Source organism: Mandrillus leucophaeus, unplaced genomic scaffold (genome assembly GCF_000951045.1).
Source record: "Mandrillus leucophaeus isolate KB7577 unplaced genomic scaffold, Mleu.le_1.0 Scaffold691, whole genome shotgun sequence".
Taxonomy (NCBI): Eukaryota; Metazoa; Chordata; class Mammalia; order Primates; family Cercopithecidae; genus Mandrillus; species Mandrillus leucophaeus.
Genome location: NW_012107486.1, coordinates 604,794 through 627,054, shown reverse-complemented (window position 1 = coordinate 627,054; position 22,261 = coordinate 604,794). Strand labels below are relative to the sequence as shown.

Genomic DNA, 22,261 nt, shown 5'->3' with positions numbered 1-22,261 from the left:
CTCCCAACCTCAGGTAATCTGCCCGCCTTGGCCTCCCAAAGTGTTAGGACTACAGGCGTGAGTCATAGCATCCGGCCCCCTTGATATTTCTTAAAACCTAAAAAAGAATACAACACTAAGCAAATTAATCATGTCAACTATTCTGCCATCACTTGAAACAACATTAATGTTAGTTTTGTTTCCTTCCAATTCAAGAACGACTTTCGATTTTCCAGCAGAGAGAAATTATTTTCATATTTTGGCCGAGTCCACATTGTTCTTAATTAAAGTGTGCCAGCTGTGTGAAGTGGCTCAGGCCTGTAATCCCAGCTTTAGAAGACTGAGTTTGAGACTAGCCTGGGTAGTCCCAGCTACTCAGGAGGCTGAGGTGGGAGGATCCCTTGAGCCTAGGAGTTTGAGGCTACAGTGAGATACGACCAAGCTACTCACTGCACTCCAGCCTGGGTGAGAGAGCAAGACTATCTGTGAAAACAGACACACACACACAATCATTATTCTTCATCTACTATTTGCAGGTGCATTGTGTGACTTTTAACAAGCCACTGTATAATATTTCATATATGATGCAGTTACTACAAGTAAACTATTCTCCTATTGCTGAACATTTGTTAGATTATTTCAGTTTTTTACCATATAATGTTACAAAGATACATTCGTTTTTGCCCAATTCGCTACTTAGGAAAAAGTTGTGGAAAGGTAGTTACTAGGTCAAAAGGTATGAATGATTTTAAGACTCAACAGAATTCCCAAATTGCTTACAAATTTATACTCTACCAACAGAATGAGTTTTCATCTCTCCGTAACCTTGCCAGTGATAGGCATCATAACTTCTTTGATTAAATATTATTTTAATTTGTATTTCTGTTTTTATTACCAAAGTGGAAAATTTTTCATGTTTGTTATGTTTACTCTACAAAACTAACTGTTTTAAGTCCTTTGCCACTTTAGACAAATCAGTTTAAATTGTTTTCTGTATCATAGTAGATTAGATTACATTTTAAAACTCTTCTCTTCCTTTCAACCCATCCCTGTTTCCATGACAGAAGTATACTTTCTTGCCCCATTAACGCAGGGTGTGGTGACTTGCTTTGGCCGAGCAGTTGCAAGGGCCTTTGGAAGCTAGCAGATACGGAGCAAGCAGAGGCTTAAAATCTGTGTAATAGGTCTTGTTTCTGTCAGTCCCATGTGAAGAGTTTCTCCTGGGTAAGTGCTGCTCTTTCAGTTGAGGCGCCAGAATGAAGACACATGATTAGATGGAAACCCAACCTGCAGTGAGGAGCCAAACCCTGCCAGAATAGCAGCCTGAAGGCTATCCAGCTGAGCCCAGACGAGACCAATCAATTCCCAGCTGACCTACAGATGCATAAGCAAGAATGGACTAAAGCTGTTTTTAAGCTACTGAGTTTTGAAGGGTTGGTTTATTATGCTGTCAATAGCCGATGAGTACACTTACTGTATTATACTATAAAACTCTAAGGGAAAGACAGTCGCATACAATCTATTATGTTCCTTAGAGTACCATATACTTAGCAGGAACTCAAGGTCTGTAAGTATATTTGCCTGCTCATTTTTTTCTCTTTCTTTTCTTTTTGCTGTAAATACCTAGATACAATGACATTTTCTGATGTTTATACTTTTCACCATAGCTTTCTCATGTAAAATTATATATAATATAAAGTATATAAATTAAAACAAAAATAAAAAATTCGACTTTCAAGCAATTGGTCTTTACATTTCTCTTCAATTAGACAAACTCTTGTATAAAAATTTTTCAACCATTTCTTTTCTTCTTTCTTTTTTCTTTTTTTTGAGATGAAGTTTTGCCCTGTTGCCCAGGCTGGAGTGCAATGGCATGATCTCGGCTCACTGCAACCTCTGCCTCCAGGGTTCAAATGATTCTCCTGCCTCACCTCCTGAGTAGCTGGGATTACAGGTGCCTGCCACCACACCTGGCTAATTTTTGTATTTTTAGTAGAGATGGGGTTTCACCATGTTGGCCAGGCTGGTCTCGAACTCCTGACCTCGTGATCCACCCACCTCAGCCTCCCAAAGTGCTGGGATTACAGGTGTAAGCTACTGTGACTAGTCAACTATGTCTTTTAAACATCACAGATCCTCTCTCAATTTCTAAGCAATAAAATAGTAGAGACTTTTTAAACTTTAAACGTTTGTGCATGAGTGTTCCAAAAGCAACATAATTTATGTAGAAATGCCAATTACATCTATCAGTTTTAAGAGCAATTAAGAAAACAAAGGTGACTAGAGATAGGACTATGAAAATGGTATCAGGGCCGGGCGCGGTGGCTCAAGCCTGTAATCTCAGCACTTTGGGAGGCCGAGACGGGCAGATCACGAGGTCAGGAGATCGAGACCATCCTGGCTAACATGGTGAAACCCCGTCTCTACTAAAAAATACAAAAAACTAGCCGGGCGAGGTGGCAGGCGTCTGTAGTCCCAGCTGCTCGGGAAGCTGAGGCAGGAGAATGGCGTAAACCCGGGAGGCGGAGCTTGCAGTGAGCTGAGATCCGGTCACTGCACTCCAGCCTGGGGGACAGAGCGAGACTCCACCTCAAAAAAAAAAAAAAAGAAAATGGTATCAGGGTGTGAGCATATGTGTTCTTTTTTTCAAAGACTTTTAAGTGACAAAGAAGATGTAAAGGAAATTTAATTTATTCAAAGCTATAATTAATATTTTAAAAGCAATTTAAGATGGGATATAATTATAAAACCATTTAAAATTAACAACGCCAAGTAGATAAAAACCACTCAAGAAATATTTGTTGAATTAAAGTAAAATTAATAATCAGGAAAAAAGTCTCCTATTTGGCTTTACGGCATCGGCAGTTCTGAAGCAAATATTGTCAAGATAAATTCTAAAATAATTTGTTTATTTTCTACATTGTTAGTTACGCTAGGAAATTACAGCGGAAATATATCAATTTCGAAAGAGTTAAAGATTTGAACTACTTTAATAGTAAGCCAAGAATGAGAGCATTTATCCAAATGAGTTTTTAAAAATGTGTGTATATCTTTTTTTAAAAAAAGTTAATGAAACAAAAATTTCCCTAGAGAATGAAAAACAATTACTGTTTCTATTACTGTATAACAAGACTAAAATGTGGAAATTCTGGCATAACAGCCTATTATTCAGGGTAGAAAGAGGGTAATAAACTGGTCATACCCCAGGGAGGAAGCACTTCAGGACTATGTGTGCTCACTCAAACAATGATAGGACTATTGCACTGAACGCCCTGAGCTATTGCTGAGGAATCCTCATTAGGGGGCACAGCAGCCCTTAGAGAATGTTAAGAAGGCATCTAGAAAGATCTGGGCACTGGAAAACAACCACACAGACATAAATGAACTCTTAATTGTGCTGAGAATACTTCTTTGTTCCAAATATTTTATGAAATCTAGTAGCAAATGCTTTTTAGCAAACACTAACAAAAAGTCTAAAGTAAAATATGAAATCAAAGAGTAACAAAGAGCTAACTAAACCACTAAAAATTTACAAATATTTTAGAATGTTACAAACTGTAAATGAAAAATAGAAAATCTAATGAAATGCTCTCCCTCAACAACCACTTAGAAATAACAACATAATGGCCTTTTCTATTATTGTACCTCCCACAGGCTTTTCTTTGCTAAAGCCAAGAAACCTCAAGGACTCACAAAAACCATTTAAAACACTTTTGTGCCTCCTCCAATCCCAATTCCAACAAAACACTTGTAGGAGTTGCCTTCAAATTTAGCCATGCAATGAAATGTGAATTCTTAAAATGCGGAGATTGGCTGCTAGCTAAATTCCTTTGTTTCTAAAATCAATGATAGAAAAAATAAACTGAAATATTTCAAATGTGTTTTCCTTTTTAATACAAGTGAGTGCTAGCTGAAATATTACCATCCTTAATTTCCCTCAAATGGGCTGCCTAAACCTCCAACCTCCTCCCTTACTTTTCAAAAAATGAGTCTAGGCACACAGTTAACTCTTACACCTCCATTTTTACAAATCATGCAGCATAACATGAGACACTTTAGAACAATGTTGAAAATGCCCCTAATATAATGCTGTTGCTATGGTAACTCCTGCAGGCTAGTTCTTTGAAAAGACTCAGATCTCTGAATCCGAACAAGGTTACCTCACCATCTTTTACTCCTCGCCCCTCTAAAATTTATCACTTGTAACAGTACACATACATTTCATAGAAAAGTATCTACCCAATTAATCATATTGAATCTATTCTTTTGGCTCAATGATTATTACTAAAGTCCATGTTTTCTAGTGCCTTTTCTCTTGGAATAGTATTCAAAAAAAAAAAAAAAAAAAAACCAAATCAAATTCCACTTGTTTGATGTTTTTATTTTTCCCATTTCCCATGTTCTTTAACAAATTCTACTTCTGATCAATATTCAATGCCAATTTTTCTGTCAATGGTTCCTCTGAGCTGTCTTTTCAATTTTTTTTGCCTCGATTTGAAGCTTTTTGATTAAAAATTTTAGTGATATGAATATTTAACATGTAGCAACCATGACATTTTTAAAATTTTATTTTACCAATATGATTAAGATATATAACCAATGGTCCATCTAAAAAGTGTTTTTGTTTCTGGTTTTTAAAAAAGTTCGACAGTGAGTACTGAATAATGTTCAGTGAGTAAGTAGCTATGTTACTTGGGCAAAAAGCCAAATACATTTCTAATCGATACTTGCCCTGTGCAAGTCCCCTGGCCAAGACAATCATTAAGGATTTCTCTTTAAAAGACTCTGTAAAGCAAGACATGTAGCAGCTCTAGTCAGCAAAGAAAATATTTCATTTTATCATAAATTCCCTTGTAGCATACTAAGAGTCTAAGGAGATTTCATGTGTACTCTTTTATTTACTATTTAAAACAAACCTGTGAAACAAAAAGAACAGGTACCATTATCTCCACTTTAAAGATGTGGCTTTGTCTGAAAAAAAAAAATCCCTAGGCTGAAGAATAGAATTGAGAAATACTACACCTCTACCACTCACAAATTACATGGCCTTGAGCAAGGCACATAACGGGTAACTAGAATCCTCCTTAACTTAATATAAACAACAGGATACAGCTTAGATGTTACCTCACAGAAGTCTTCCTCCCATCCTAAGGCCTAGGAGACTGAGTTAGAGACCTGTGCTGGGGGTTCTTTCGGTACCCTGCTTATCTCTTTATACTCTATTTTTATGCCTTAAAAAAAAAACTGTGGTAAAAACAAACAAAATTTACCATTTTAGCCATGTCTAAAACAGTATACTTAACAGTAGTATTAAGAACCAATTAATGTCTTTTTGTCTATTCCCCTACTAGATTATAAAGGGCAAGAATTGTGTTTTGTCACTATATTTTTAGTGCTTAGCATGGCATGTTACATAAAATATTCTTAATAAGTACTTGGTGAATGTATCCTTGCTTTGCCTGCCTGTCTGTCCACCTATCTACGTGGTCATGCATCTAACTCAGAACTAGAATGAAGGAATGAGGTGCTTACACATGGATATATATATATTTTTTTTTCAATTTTTTCATCTGTTTTAAGCTTTTTGGTTAAAAATTTTAGTGATATGAATATTTAACATGTAGCAATTATACAGTTTTTTTTTAATTTTAGCAATATGATTAAGATATATAACCAATGGTCCATCGAAAAAATATTTTTGTTTCTGGTTTTTAAAAAACTTTTACTGTGGGCAAAAAACTGTGTCCAATTTATATATATATAAATACACACACACACACATAAAAATAAACATGTAAACCTGAAGTCAAAATTTTTTCCACTTGTCTGACTGATTTCCCAATTAGGGTATGAAGAGGATCAGAGTATGCCATCCCCAAATATGCCACTTTGGCATAAGGATTATTATTTTGAGCTGAAGGCAACTGAGAAACCCTCAGATGAAGGGAAATATATCTGCCCTCCCTCTTTTTGTCTAAAAGCAGGGCATACATTCCTTTTGTAAATGTAATATAAATTTCCATTTCTAAAGCTGATGCTCTCACTCCCATACTAGGAAGAGGACGGCAACACTTCTTCACCAGAGATGACACTTATCAATAGAGAAGACACCAGCTTTGGTACACATAACAAACCTTACTAAATAATCCTTTTCTTTCATTAGAATCCCCATATATTTACCTTTTCACAATTTACCACCAAGAAGCCCAACCCCCTACCTTTGTCTAAACTTACTTTTTCACAATTTATCACTCTTTATAAAAATGGTATAAAAGCCCCCTCCACCCCCTGGTCTAAACATTTCTTTTGGGTCTTCTTTTCTATGAAGACCTCTGTGTACATAACAAACCTTTTCTTTTACTCATCTGTCTGCTGTCAATTTCATTTGCAGGCCCCAATTACTTAAGAGGGTAGAGGAGTAAGTTTTTCCTCCCCTATAGGTATATTGCAGATATTTTCCATAGCTCAGATGAGTATAATCTGAAGTTCCAGATTTTTTGCAAAAGGACATTTAAAGAATATGATAAAAGTATTTCGTCATAAAATATTGCACTGGAAAATGTGTACTGAAATTAACAATATTTTTATTTTCCTAACAATTATTTGCATATGCTGGGTTAGACAAAGAGCTTCTAAAAGTAACAATAACATGATGGTCCACTGTCTAGGTTAGAAAGTTAATGACTCCAATGGCTGGTTATCAGATCCTTTTTCATTCAGTTTATGTTCAATTATTTGCTTTATTTATTTTCAACACTTTGCTTTCAACCAAGAAAATCTAATTGCTAAAAATATTTATTGGTGATAGATCACTATACAATTTTTTGAACAAATAACTCAGAATTGGGTAAATAACCCACAAATAACTCACTGAACTCATAAAACTGAGTGTTACTGCAACAACAAAACTCCTTCTATTCTCATCTACATAGCCACAAGATTTCTGAGTTTACTTATATAAAAACTGAAAAAGGAAACAGTAATAACATAAATTTATCTCGTTAAGAAATGTTTACCTGCAACAATTACTTATAAAAATTAAATTTGTAATACATTTGTAATGTTGCTTTGATCAACTGTGGGTAATTATCAGGGTAATGGTGATTACAACCCAGAACAGAAAACAAATTAATCTCTTAGTGACAGAAAGAATTTAATTTCAATTTACATGTTTATGTAGCAGACAAGTCATTAAAACAAAAATATATTATATTAAAATATACATTATAGTTCAAGAGCAAAGAGATGGAAATTTTCTGACTATTACACAATAGAAACATTTAGCAGTTTTATTTTAAAATGTGAACATTTAAAATACACTAAAACTATATCTTTTGTAATTACTTAAACTTAAGATGAAAAATTTTGGTTGTAAACTTAAAAATGTCCAAAAGGTAATATGGTTTATAAAATTCTTTGAAGAAGTACGTGAGTAAGGAATGTCTTAAGCCCACAATGCTATTTAAACTATTACTTTTTTAGTTTAGACATTTTAGATGTGGACTGTTCACAGATTTGATGAATTTGGATTTTCAGCTTTTTACTGAATGCTATCAGTATACAGTTGACCCCTGAATAATATGGGTTTGAACTTCACAGATTCACTTAACATACGAATTTTCTTCTGCCTCTGCTACCCATGAGATAGCAAGACCAACCCCTCCTCTTCCTCCTCAGCCTACTCAACGTGAAGATGACAAGGATGAAGACCTTCATGATGATCCATTTCCACTTAATGAATAGGAAAGATATTTTCTCTTCCCTATGATGTTCTTAATACGATTTTATTTTATCTAGCTTACTTGATTATAAGAGAACAGTATATAATACATACGACATACCAAATAAGTGTTAATAGACCATTTATTTTATCAGTATGGCTTCTGGTCAATGGTAACTATTAGTAGTGTTTTTGGGAGTTAAAAGTTATCTGTGGATTTTCAACTGTGTGCGAGGCTGGTTCCCCTAATCTCCAAGTTGTTCAAGGATCAACTGCAGTTAAAGGTATATTATGTTCTAAAATATTCAACTAGAAAAACAGTACTCATTTTTACCTGGGATGGAAGAAAAGTAAAGGGTTCTTTGTAACTTAGTAAATGGAGTCATAAATACTATATTAAATCAGCTGCCCAATTTATAAATTCTCTAGTAACAACCTCCTGAATTATGATACATGCCTAGACTTAACAGCATTCCACAGTATGAGTTAAAATTATGGGAGCTTTGGGGATGTGTTTCCTTCACTGACATACTTAGTTAAATTATATCATTTAACGAGAATGCCTACATCGTGGTAAAATTATTGGCTACATTTATCAATCCTACTCCAACCACAGAATCTACTGGAAAAAGTGGAATTATATTATAAATATCATCTGCTGCATCAAATCTCAAGGTTTATTGAAGCAATGTTCTGATCTTTTATGACCGTTAGACACACTTTAGATTAGCAGCAATTTTGTAGCACTGGCCAAAGCTCCTAAAATACAGTCTCTCAATTAAGAAAAAAAAAATCACTGAAAAAAAACTTTGCAAAGTATTTAAAAATAACGAATAATTTCAAATAGTAACATCTCTTTACAACCTACAGATGAGAAAGTGCAGCATCTAAGGTGTGGGCTGATACTGACTTAAAAAGACAAAGATGGAACGCATTTTACAAAAAGGAAGTGAGATTGCTGACTGACAGTTCTTGGAAAAAGGTTAAAAATTCAAAAGGAGTGACTGCATGTGGCTCAGAACTTAAAAGCCTTTTCTCTTCCCAACAGAAGCGCAGTCTCAAGTAATAATAGGTTGCCATGGAGATGAGAAACTAGAGGAATCAGAGAACTCAATTTGCAGTTAAATGGGCTGGAAACAATTCTTACTACTTGGTGAAGGAAAGCGATTAAAAACATACTTGATTGCCACAGGGAATTTTTTTTCACCAAGCCATTTCCCAACCTCATTAATGAACAAGGAAGTCTAAAAACAAATGGAAACCCAAGATATCCATAGATTGAACCCATTAAACATAATTCAGAATTTTAAACATTATCACAAATTCTTATTCTGGGTGACTGTGCTTCTTTTCAGTGGTACTTTTATCAGTAGATACTGGAATGAGACTAAAAGCATTCAAGAACAAACTGGTATAACTGAAGGAACTGAAATTTCAGTGAAAAAAAAGAGCATGACAAATGGAAAAGTAGCCAGAGTAAGAAATAGATTCAGGTAGTAAAAATCCAGGTTTAAAAAAATCTCTTCATAGTCAATCACAGAATACCTTTGTGAGTGCTGTAAAGGGCTGCAAACGTCACCATGAAGAAAGTTGTGGAGTATTTGCCAGCATTAACTAAATGAGGAAAGGCCCTTTTTGTGTCTCGATATCGGCGCAGGCACTGGATGAAGCGAAGCCAAGCAGGAATGCACTGAACAATGGCCCGCACACCATATGTATATTTGTGGCAAATTCCTGATTCTGTGAAGATTTCAAAGAAGAAAAATTACAATTGTAAAAAATAACTTGTTCACATCATTTAGTCATATAGCGTAGCCACTACCAAGTCTGAAAAAGCAAGAAACCTGGGCTTCAGAATCACTTTCTTCTTTGCAACTATCATATTCTCAAGCTTTTTATTTTTTTTGAGACTGAGTCTCTCTGTGGTCCAGGCTGGAGTACAGTGGCACAATCTCAGCTCACTGCAACCTCTGCCTCCCGGTTCGTGATTCTCTTGCCTCAGCCTTCTGAGTAGCTGGGATTACAGGTGCACACCACCACATCCAGCTAATTTTGTATTTTTAGTAGACATGGGGTTTTGCCATGTTGCCAAAGCTGGTCTCAAACTTCTGACCTCAAGTGATCTGCCCACCTCAGACTTCCACAGTGCTAGGATTACAGGTGTTAGCCACCGTGCCCAGTCTATTCTCAAGCTTTTTAGTGATAGATAAGTCAAGGAGAGAAGGTAAAATATGTTGTGGGGGAACTAGTAGGGAAATCTGCTCTCGCAGATTTATGGATATCTGTCCAGGAATCACTTTCTTTGGAGTGTGATAAAACTGTAAGAAAATTAGAAGATGAGTATACAGTAGGAGGAAAGAACAGGTTTGCTCTGTAATTTGAAACATCTGGAAAGCCTACAAGTATCACCAGTGATTCTATACAATTTTGTGAATTCCAAACCACCACAACACAAGACACCCAAGAGCACATGCTCTTGTTCACCCACCTCCCCTCTTTTTTTAAACCAAGAACAAACTGTGTGTTTAAATAAGAATAGAGTTGGTAAATCAATTTTTCCTTGAATTCTGAAATTCAGAATTGAGTGTGATCAACTTACAACAGAATTGTGATCCACTGGCAATCAATAAAAATGTGTCAGCATCGGCTTCATCATTAACTTTCGTTAGTCACATGTTACATAATCTATCTAAATTAGATCTTTGTCATGAAGGCAAAATTCCTTAATAACTTGAACTGCTGGAATAAACTAAGGTGGCGGGGGGGCGGGAAGAGCCAGAAGAAAAATAACACCCCAAGTAAGAATTAAAAAGCAATCTGTAATTACTCTCAAAGCACTTGATCTATTTCTAAATAATCAGTATTTTTGATCACTGGTATCTGGGTTACATTACACAGCAACAGTGTGACAACAAATTGTTGGCATGGAAGTATTTGCAATATAACTACCAATGTGCTAGAAAAAGTTTTAGAATTCTTTAAGTGTAAGTTGTAAATCTCTTGGCAAATGGACAGACGAAATCCTAATGCATAATTTAAAAGCCAAATTATATCAGATAAAGAGACTGCTAACAGAATGCCAAGTACATTTAATTAAGTTTGTAATATTATTGGGTAAGTTTTCATCATGACCTTAACTTTCTCATTTATCCTTCCCAATATTTCTTGGTTTACACCAGAGATTTAGTAGTACAGAGGCAAATTCATATCCTACCTTCTGAATTATTTGGCAACAGGCCCTCACTTTCATCCCATTTGAGCTCCAAACTGTAGAAGCAGATCATATATTCCAGGTCCATCAGTATCACTGACAGGCTGTTCAGCTGATCGGCCAGCCAGAAATCAGCAAAGCCTACTTTATGGAAGGGGGCTGTAAATACTCGAAACTGAGAGAAAGAAAAAAAAATCAGAAAACATAGAAACAAGAAAAGTCATATGAAATGTCTCCATTTCATGTCTGACCATTCAGCATGATTACTTTAGTTGATAAAATGGAAACCAAAGAACCAATCATAAACACAGAGACCTGGCAACAGTGGTTATAGTGGTTGAGAATTAGCAGTGAAGGGAATCAGTTGAATGGATAACTAAGAAAGGAAGTAAAGGAGGAAAAAAAGCAGGAATAACTATAGTTAGAAAACAGAAAGCATGGGTGCTGCTAATTCTTTGCAAAAATCCAAATATTGTTAAGGGATCAGGGAGATGCCATTACCCCCTAATTTTTCATCTAAAAATCTATATAAACAAATCTTTCCATATTCCTAGTGACTTTTCAAGTATTTGGGCCTAAAGATTTTGATCTCACATTTTTATACCCGTTTAAATTGTTCACAATTTTTACATACATGTCAGCCATCAACTAAAGTTGTACTTTAAAAATTTATTGGCCGGGCACGGTGGCTCACGCCTGTAATCCCAGCACTGTGGAAGCCAAGATGGGCGGATCACGAGGTCAGGAGATCGAGACCATCCTAGCTAACATGGTGAAACCCTATTTCTACTAAAAAATACAAAAAAGTTAGCCAGGCATGGTGGCGGGCACCTGTAGTCCCAGCTACTTGGGAGGCTGAGGCAGGAGAATGGCGTGAACCTGGGAGGCAGAGCTTGCAGTGAGCCGAGATCATGCCACTGCACTCCAGCCTGGGTAACAGAGCAAGACTTCATCTCAAAAAAAAAAAAAAAAAAAATTATTACAGGGCTGGGTGTGGTGGCTCACTTCTGTAATCTCAGCACTTTGGGAGGCTAAGGTGGGTGGATCACGAGGTCAAGAGTTTGAGACCAGCCTGGCCAACATAGTGAAACCCCATCTCTATTAAAATACAAAAAATTAGCTGGGCATGGTGGTGGCCACCTGTAGTCCCAGGTACTCAGGAGACTGAGGCAAGAGAATTGCTTGAACCCAGGAGGCAGAAGTTGCAGCAAGCTGAGATCAGCCACTGCACTCCAGCCTGGCGACAGAATGAGGCTCTGTCTCAAAAAAACAAAACAAAACAAAACAAAAACAAATAAAAAATTATTACAATATGTACATTTCTAAGTCAAACACTTGTGACTTTTGCTTTAATTCCATGAATGTTCCTATCTCCTTGATATTTGTATTCATTCCTTTTTTCCTCTAGAGTGGAGGTATAATTGCGTGGTATTTCAGAACTGAAATACAGATAAGTGATTCAAAAAGTCACAGTTAAGGAGAATAATGTTTCTTTGATCATAAAGAACTGATTAGTAATTCTTGTCTATATTTTCCTGATAGCATATGACAAATGTTTCTAATTCATCTAAACAAGATGAGAACAGATTAAAGACCGCGTACTGTTTTGGACTTGGAGAGAAATATTTTAATTTTTTAAATGCAGTTATAAATTATAATGCATTCATATTTGTACTTTCTGTTAAAATGCACAACTGAAGAATTGTTTAGCTTTTGTGTTTATTCTTGATAAAAGCTTTGTTCTTAAGTTTGCACTCAAATCTTAAGAAATAAATTCACCCCTTTACAATTATGTAATGCCCTTGTCTCTCTTGATCTTTGTTGGTTTAAAGTCTGTTTTATCAGAGATTAGGATTGCAACCCCTGTTTTTTTGTTTTTTGTTTTTTTTCTTGCTTTACATTTGCTTGGTAAATCTTCCTCCGGCCCTTTATTTTGAGCCTATGTGTGTCTTTGCATGTGAGATGGGTCTCTTGAATACAGCACACTGATGGGTCTTGACTCTATCCAATTTGTCAGTCTGTGTCTTCTAATTGGGGCATTTAGCCCATTTACATTTAAGGTTAATATTGTTATATGTGAATTTGATCCTGTCATTATGAGGCTAGCTAGTTATTTTGGCCATTAGTTGATGCAGTTTCTTCATAATGTCAATGGTCTTTACATTTTGGTATGTTTTTGCAGTGGCTGGTACTGGTTGTTCCTTTCCATGTTTAGTGCTTCCAGTAACAGACAAACAGAGCCAAATCATGAGTGAACTCCCATTCACAATTGCTACAAAGAGAATAAAATACCTAGGAATGCAACTTACAAGGGATGTGAAGGACCTCTTCAAGGAGAACTACAAACCACTGCTCAAGGAAATAAGAGAGGACACAAACAAGTGGAAAAACACTCATGCTCATGGATAGGAAGAATCCATATCGTGAAAATGGCCATACTGCCCAAAGTAATTTATAGATTCAATGCTATCCCCATCAAACTACCATTGACTTTCTTTACAGAATCGGAAAAAACTACTTCAAACTTCATATGGAACCAAAAAAGAGCCGGCATAGCCAAGACAATCCTAAGCAAAATGAACAAAGCTAGAAGCATCACACTACCTGACTTCAAACTATACTACAAGACTACAGTAACCAAAACAGCATGGTACTGGTACCAAAACAGATATATAGACCAATGGAACAGAACAGAGGCATCAGAAATAACACCACACCATCTACAACCATCTGATCTTTGACAAACCTGACAAAAACAGGCAATGGGGAAAGGATTCCCTATTTAATAAATGGTGTTGGAAAAACTGGGTAGCCATATGCAGAAAGGTGAAACTGGATCTCTTCCTTACACCTTATACAAAAATTAACTCAAGATGGATTAAAGATTTAAACATAAGACCTAAAACCATAAAAACCCTAGAAGAAAATCTAGGCAATACCATTCAAGACATAGGCATGGGCAGAGACTTCATGACTAAAACAGCAAAAGCAATGGCAACAAAAATCAAAATTGACAAATGGGATCTAATTAAACCAAAGAGCTTCTGCACAGCAAAAGAAGCTATCATCAGAGTGAACAGGCAACCTACAGAATGGGAGAAAATTTTTGCCATCTATCCATCTGATGAACGGCTAATATCCAGAATCTACAAAGAACCTAAACAAATTTACAAGAAAAAAAACAACCCCATCAAAAAGTGGGCAAAAGATATGAACAGACACTTCTCAAATGAAGACATTTATGCAGCCAACAAACGTTTGAAAGAATGCTCATCATCACTGGTCATTAGTGAAATGCAAATCAAAACCACAATGAGATACCATCTCATGCCAGTTAGAATGGCAATCATTAAAAAGTCAGGAAACAACAGATGCTGGAGAGGATGTGGAGAAACAGGAATGCTTTTGCACTGTTGGTGGGAATGTAAATTAGTTCAACCATTGTGGAAGACAGCGTGGCAATTCCTCAAGGATCTAGAACTAGAAACACCATTTGACCCAGCAATTCCATTACTGGGTATATACCCAAAGGATTATAAATCATGCTACTATAAAGACACATGCACATGTATGTTTACTGTGGCACTGTTCACAATAGCAAAGATTTGGAACCAACCCAAATGCCCATCAATGATAGACTGGATAAAGGAAATATGGCACATATACACCATGGAATACCATGCAGCCACGAAAAAAGATGCGTTCATGTCCTTTGCAGGGACATGGATGAAGCTAGAAAGCATCATTCTCAGCAAACTAACACATGCACAGAAAACCAAACACCGAATGTTCTCATTTGTAAGTGGGAGCTGAGCAATGAGGACACATGGACACAGGGAGAGGAACATCGGACACAGGGAGGGGAACATTACACACTTGTCGTTGGGTGGGGGGCCAGGGAAGTGGGGAGGGATAACATTAGGAGAAATACCTAATGTAGATGATGGGGTGAAGGGTGCAGCCAACCACCATGGCACATGTACTCCTATGTAACAAACCTGCACGTTCTGCACATGTACCCCAGAACTCAAAGTATTAAAAAAAAAAAAAATTCACTCATGTTATCTAAAAAAAAAAAGAAAAAAAAAAAGAAAATAGAAAGCAAAAAGGTGGAGAGTTGAATTTGAAAGCAGAGAGCAGCAAAAGATAGAAGCACTGAGATGCTCTAAAGTTAGGAAGTTTTGCTGGAGAGGCAAGTGCTACAATTTCTAGACTGTTCTCCATCTTACCTAACTGAATACAAAGCTCTTCTTTGCTTACAAAGGATTAAATAGGAAAGGATGGTACTCCATCTGAGGCATGCTTCATTCTCCAACCAAAGTCACTTTCTTTTCACTAATGACATGGTAATGACTGTGTTCATCTTGAAATTACACCACAGAAATCAGCCCTCTTCCCACTGTTCTGAACACATGATAAATGTATTAAATGTACTGGGCAGTAACTCATGCAGTATATTCTCTTCAAGGCTTATGCAGGCATTAACTCAATCTTCACAACAATTCCATGAGCTAGGAACTATTCATATCCCCATTTTACAGAAGACCGACACAGACTCTTCCTAACCTATTCTGTGGAAGCCTGTTTATCACTACAAAGGGAAATCTTGGCATTGCAGAGAAGGGAAGTAGGTACCAATGCAATTACCAGAAATAGGCTCAAATTGTGCAGACTGTCTTAATAAGCGATGTGTGAAGTGAAGATGGGATGAAGCAAGCCTTAATCCTCATCCTAAAGGACCCCTTTTTATCTTATACAGGAGGAAATGTGACTCCTGAAAAAAGAAATTCTGAGTAAGTAGAAGTTTTGAGAAAATGAATCTAATCTCTAACTCTCTGGAGATCTAGTTATATGCATTTCACAGACATATTCAACTTGAGAGTCTATATCTTCTCAGACTTATCTGGATCTTTCCACTCTTTCTCTAAATAGGTATCTTTATTATTTCAGGGAGATGGTCATATTATGACTCAATCCTGGGTGTCAACCGCCTATGACAGATACTTTCGTGGAGCTTTGGAAGCTAGACCACGTGTCTGTGGGACATCATACAGGCTTTGAGACATTATTTTCTAGTGCTGATATATTTTCATTCCATGGCTCAGTCTCTTAATCATTTTCATACTCTTTCTATGAGTTCAACAAACCAGAGAGACAATCTATACATTTGCAGCCATAAGCTCCCAATAAAGCAAACTTTTTGTGGGGAAGTGGGGGAGTGTAGGATGGTAGTCATCTATGCACGAAGAAATTCTGGCATCAGTTTTTGTAATATTTTAAGAAATTCCAGGGTGCAGAATAGACTTTAAAGGATTCAAAGTGACGGAAATATAGAATTTAGGATATAACACCAAAGGATCAGAAGTCTAAATCCATCTCTAATCATGAGCTATTATGAAACTGGTAGCCTAGGACAATTTCTTTATAACTGACATGAGACAGACTATCATTACTCTCACACTCTGCCAACCCTATCCTCAAAACGTGGCTAATTCAGAAAATCTCCATAAGAGCAGAAGAGAAAGATAATGCATTAAATAAGGAACAAAGGGATGGTGGGATGGGACTGGAAAAGGATAGGAGTGATGTGAAAATTAAAAAAAAATAATAATAATAACTGGGAAGAAGGGAAAATTTACAAAAAGAGAAAACGAAAAAAAAGAAGAAAGAAGGGAGTAGTAAATGTTAGTATAATATAACCAATGAAGGAAAGAACACAATTACAGCCATTCATGTATTTAACAAAGACTTATCAAGTATTTATTATATATCAGGCACTGAGGCTTAAAGGCCTTAATGATCCACAGTCTAGTTGGGTAAATAAATACATAAAGGTATAATTATAGCACCATATTACAGAGATACACACAAAATACCCTGGAAATACAGAGAAAAGAAGTAGTCACTCTGTCAGAGGCAGGGTGAGAGGAAGAACATAAACAGATCATATTTACTCACTGACATTTACACACAGTCAAATTCATTCAAGATTTATCTGATTTCGCCTTCTGAGAGAGAATTCTGTAACTCGCCCCTCCTTCTCTTCTTAATGTGGATAAGACCTTCTAACTTTTCCACTTCTACCCTGTAATTCTGATTAAAGTGACAATTCCTAGAGTAACAGTATTATGGAAGCCAGAGGCAATTCTGGATAGCTGATATTTTACCACATACACAAAAAAGCCACTATTAAGTTATTACAAAGAACATGTTAACATCATCTTTTAAGTTAATACTGATAAATAGCCAAGAAGATGAAGTTTTAATTTCTACTTTTCATGGAGTGCAGTGGTGCAATTTCAGCTCATTGCAACCTCAACCTGCTGGACTCAAGCAATCCTCCTCCCTCAGCCTCCCAAGTAACCAGGGCTACAGGTGCGTGCTACCATGCACCATTGATTTTTCATTTTTTGTAGAGAAAGGGTTTTGCCATGTTGCCCAGGTTGGTCTCAAACTCCTGGGCTTAAGCAATCCTCCCACCTCCACCTCCCAAAGTGCTAGGATTACAAGCATGAGCTACCGTGCCCGGCCTCAAATTTGATTTTTATATTCTACTAGTTTGATCTACTAGATCAAAGTTAAACATCTTACATAAATGACTAATAGGGCTAAGTGTTAAATGTTAGTGTTTAAGAGTACAGATTATAAAGCCCGACTGCCTGGATTCATAACTCATCTTCATCACTTACCGGCTATGTGACCTTAGGCAAGTTAATTAACTTCTCTGAATGTAGGTTTCTTCATTTATAAAATGGGGATTAATAGCAGTTCCAACTTGTGGGTTATTTTAAAAATCAAAATACATAAAGTAGTTACTAAATGAGAACACCTCTCTATTCTTATAATAGAAATGTGTAAAATTTTTACTATACAACTAAAGAAACTGTTGGTAAAAATTGATGTCTAAATTATATAATAAAGGACTATAATTTAAAATTTTTAATGAGCTTACTTTTAATATAGTGAGTTATACTTTGATATTTTTGTTTAGAAAATCTGAGGCACTGTTTATGCTACCCAATTAGATTTCTGACTGAGGTAAATACAGATTTAAGGAAAGAAAGTATAACCTAATGGATGTAAATAATCTGTACTAATTTGACATACAATACCACATCAAAATCAATTTCTTAAAATTTTTTTAGCTTTGTTTTTGGGAGCAGAGCATATATCAATTCCATAGATTCCAATATAAATATGGATATAAATGGCACCCAGCGCCTACCACTATGGCTAAACGACATGTGCTTTTCTCACTGAAAATTAAAGAAAAGCCTGAGCATGGTGGCTCACACTTACAATCCCAGCACTTTGGGAGGCAAGGCAGGCAAGCGACTTGAGCCCAGGAATTCGAGACCAGCCTGGGCACCATGGCAAAACCCCGTCTCTACTAAAAATACAAAAAATTGGCCAGGCACATTGGCACACACCTGTGGTCCTAACTACTGGAGAGGTTGAAGTGGGAGGATCATTTGAATCTGGGAGGTGGAGGTTGCAATGAGCCGAGAACACGCCACTGCACTCCAGTCTAGGCAATAGAGCCAGATCCTGTCTCCAGAAAAAAAAAAAAAAGAAAAGAAAAAAAAGAAAAGACAAGAAAAAAAGAAAGAAAAAAAATGTACTTTTACTTTAGGATGAAGTGGTATCAGAAAAACATAACTAGAGTGGACACATTCTTGTTAATTCACTAAGAATCAGTCTAAGGGTAAGTTTTCCCAGTGAGATTTAAATTAAAATAAGTCAGCAAGTCAATTAATACTAAAATTATCTATAAATGGTAACATTGTTCTATTTATAAGTTACTACTAAAACAACAAACCACAATGCTTCCTTTTATATTTCACTGTACCTGATAGTACATTTTATTATTCTATTACTGCTTATACCATTGTCAACCTATTCCATCAAAAAGTCCTCATTTATTAACAAAAACATAGAGGATGCACAGATAAATGTCTACTCAATGGGCAATCATTCTGCTAACAAGAGTAACTGGTCACGCATGAATCACAGCTTGCTATTTAAACAAAGAAGGATATACTGGGGAAATGCTCACTTAGCACACAATGTAGACAACTATATTATCCTGTTACTGTAATTATGCAATCATAGTAAAACTTGAGTTTTCTGAATCTTCCAAAGTCTCATTTAAAAATAATTTATGGCCAGGCACAGTGGCTCATGCTTGTAATCCCAGCACTTTGGGAGGCCAAGGCGGGAGGAACACTTGAAGCCACGAGGTCTGAGACAAGCCTGGGCAACAAAGGAGACCCTATCTTTTTTTTTCTTCTTCTTCTTTTTTGAGAAGGAGTCTCGCTCTGTCACCTAGGCTGCAGTGCAGCAGCACCATCCTGGCTCACTGCAACTTCCGCTTCCTGGGTTCAAGCGATTCTCCTGCCTCAGCCTCCCAAGTAGCTGGGATTACAGGCACCTGCCACCTCACCCGGCTAATTTTTGTATTTTTAGTAGAGACGGGATTTCGCCATGTTAGCCAAGTTGGTCTTAAACTCCTGACTTCAGGTGATCCACCCACCTTGGCCTCCCAAAGTGCTGGGATTACAGGCGAGAGCCACTGCACCTGGTTCTACAGTTTTTCTTAATAAAGAGCCATATTTTATGTCTTCAGATTAAAAAGAAAAATTGTTATGTTTGGCTAAGAACAAAAAAAAAACCTCTGCTAACCTAAGGGGCATACAAAAGAAAAACAATAGGAACTACAGTTTTCAAGGAGGTATACTTATAAAGTAAGAAAGAGGGGAGAAAATACAGTAATTCTTAAAGTTTTTATAGATTGGTCAATTTAATCACTAATCTTTATTGTTAGCTGTAATTCATAATCTAAGAAATAATTACATGAAAGTTTCCTCAATTGATGTACTTTCTTCATTTCTTTCCTTTTTTCTTCTTTAGAGACAGGGTCTCAGTCTGTTGCCCTGGCTGGGAGCGCACTAACGTGGTTCACTGCAGCCTTGACGTTCCTGGCTCAAGCAATCCTCTCACCTGAGCGCCGCGAGTAGCTGGGACTACAGGTGTGCACCATCACACCCAGCTAATTTTTAAATTTTTGTAGACAGGGTTTACACCATGTTGCCCAGGCTGGTCTGAAACTCCTGGACTCAAGGGATCCACCCACCTCAGCCTCCCGAGTATTGGGATTACAGGCGTGAGCGACCGCGCCTGGCCTCAAATGATTTTCAAAAAGAGCTGGCTCAATTTACAAGTAAACAGAAATCCCCTTCCAGAGTTATCTTTACAGGAGAAAGTTTTACAGTTTTGCAGGAAATTTTATATCACTGCTGAAGCTAAATGATTTTGAGATCATTAAGAAACAGGTAAAGTGGAAGAAAAAAAAGAACTTATTATAAACAAGAATCAAAGTCAATTTTTCTTTTTCTTATCTTTGAGATGGAGTTTTGCTCTTGTTGCCCAGGTTGGAGTACAATGGCACAATCGTGGCTCACTGTAACTTCCACCTCTGGGGTTCTAGCGATTCCCCTGCCTCAGCGTCCCAAGTAGCTAGGATTATAGGCACGTGCACCACCACCAGCTAATTTGATATTTTCAGTAGAGACGGGGTTTCACCATGTTGGTCAGGCTGGTCTCAAACTCCTGACCTCAGATGATCCACCAGCCTTGGCTTCCCAAAGTGCTGGGATTACAGGCATGAGCCACCACGCCCGGCCCAAAGTCAATTTTTCAAATTAAACTTGGTAATCTGGTAAGATATTCCTACTGCTTTTAGAGAACAAATCTTTCCTAAAATAAAATGTTCGGTTGATAATCATGTCAACTTAATAGGAAAATAATTCTTTTACCAAATTTTTTTGGGGGAAGGAAACTTACAGAGTTCTACATCTTATCTCAGCTAGTTAAACGAGTAAAAAATGTTTATAATTTACAAAATCATCTCAATATTTGGCCACTTGATACTCGATCTTAGGAGGAAAATATACATGAGTGCTTTTTTCCAGGGCCTCCAAGTTGCACAACTTCAAGGCTATTAGTTACACTATATTCTTTGCCCTGGAGCTGGGTCACCATTCACATAAACTATAATATGAACCATGGCCTTTGCAGTTGTACAACCTAGCAGCCTTGGTTTTTATCTTAGAGGAAGTCAATAACCAATATACCCCTCTAAAAGTGGTACACAAGTTTCTGGACTTACCAGCAGTTTAAGCAGCCAAAACCGGGATTTATAGTAGAAAGTTTTGGTGGGGTTGATAAGGAAGAAAACCATAAATCCATAAAGGGCAAGTGGATACACATATGTGGGGATGACACTAATTGGAGCAAAGAAGCATGCCAGAAGGCTCAGGCACCACAATATCCCAAGGAATCCAGCAATCTAGTAAAGGATGGGGAAGACAGAAAGATACAGAAAATCGTTATTTTTACTTTTATCATTACTTAAAATATCTTTAATAAAACAAAAGAAACACGATTTGTTATTAAGTCAACAATCCTCTTCAAGTAGAAGATGGATTTAAGTACCCACTAAACCAGATAGCTATATAGCGAATGCAAACTATATTCATGAGGTGTTATGTCTTGCTTTGATTACCTCAAAGAGATGTTGATGAGACAAATTGCTTCTTGGATTGAGTTCAAAGATGAGTACATGGTTTACTCCAGCCTGTCTCCAACCATACGTGTTGATGCCCAGTAGAAAAAGGAATTCAATCAGAAGAAAGCCACCCCGATATATTCTTATCAAGGGCCATATACTTCTATCTGTTTCAAGTTTAAATACAGCTGAAAGAATATTAATATATTGGTTAGTTATAAAATTCATAACATCCCATGAATTAAAAATCCTTTGTCTTCATTCTCAATGATATAGTCCTGGCATAGAAATTTTTCATAAATGAAACCTAAACCTATCTATCTATCTATCTATCTATCTATCTATCTATCTATCTATCTATCTATCTATCTATTTATTTTTTGAGACAGAGTCTTACTCTGTCACCAGGCTGGAGTGCAGTGGCGCGATCTCGGCTCACTGCAACCTCGACTCCCTGGTTCAGGCGAGTCTCCTGCCTCAGTCTCCCTAGTAGCAGGGATTACAGGCACGCGCCACCATGCCCAGGTAATTTTTGTATTTTTAGTAGAGACAGGATTTCACCACGTTGGCCAGGATGGTCTCGATCTCCTGATCTTGTGATTCACCCACCTCGGCCTCCCAAAGTGTTGGGATTACAGGCATGAACCACTGTACCTGGCCAAACCTAGATTATTTTAAGAGCCTTATAAAGTTGCCTGTGGGTTCTTTCTCGTCTTTGACTCCGCAGACTGTCACTAGAGTAATTTCCCTAAAATTTGACTTTCAGCATGTCATCCCACTGTTC

The 22,261-nt window shown here is 36.9% G+C and overlaps 1 protein-coding gene across 2 annotated transcripts in view; it reads right to left on the bottom strand.

Annotated features, from left to right (window-relative positions):
- Window positions 1–22,261, bottom strand: part of XPR1 (xenotropic and polytropic retrovirus receptor 1) — a 261,486-nt gene that overhangs the window by 36,567 nt on the left and 202,658 nt on the right. Inside the window, exons 8-11 of one of the 2 annotated variants that reach the window (XM_012002625.1) lie at window positions 21,475–21,665; window positions 21,079–21,258; window positions 10,914–11,085; window positions 9,245–9,439 (exon numbers count right to left, since the gene is read on the bottom strand). In XM_012002625.1, the coding sequence (XP_011858015.1) occupies window positions 9,245–9,439; window positions 10,914–11,085; window positions 21,079–21,258; window positions 21,475–21,665 (738 nt within the window). The remainder of the gene's footprint in view (window positions 1–9,244; window positions 9,440–10,913; window positions 11,086–21,078; window positions 21,259–21,474; window positions 21,666–22,261) is intronic. The other variant, XM_012002626.1, reaches the window with a different exon arrangement.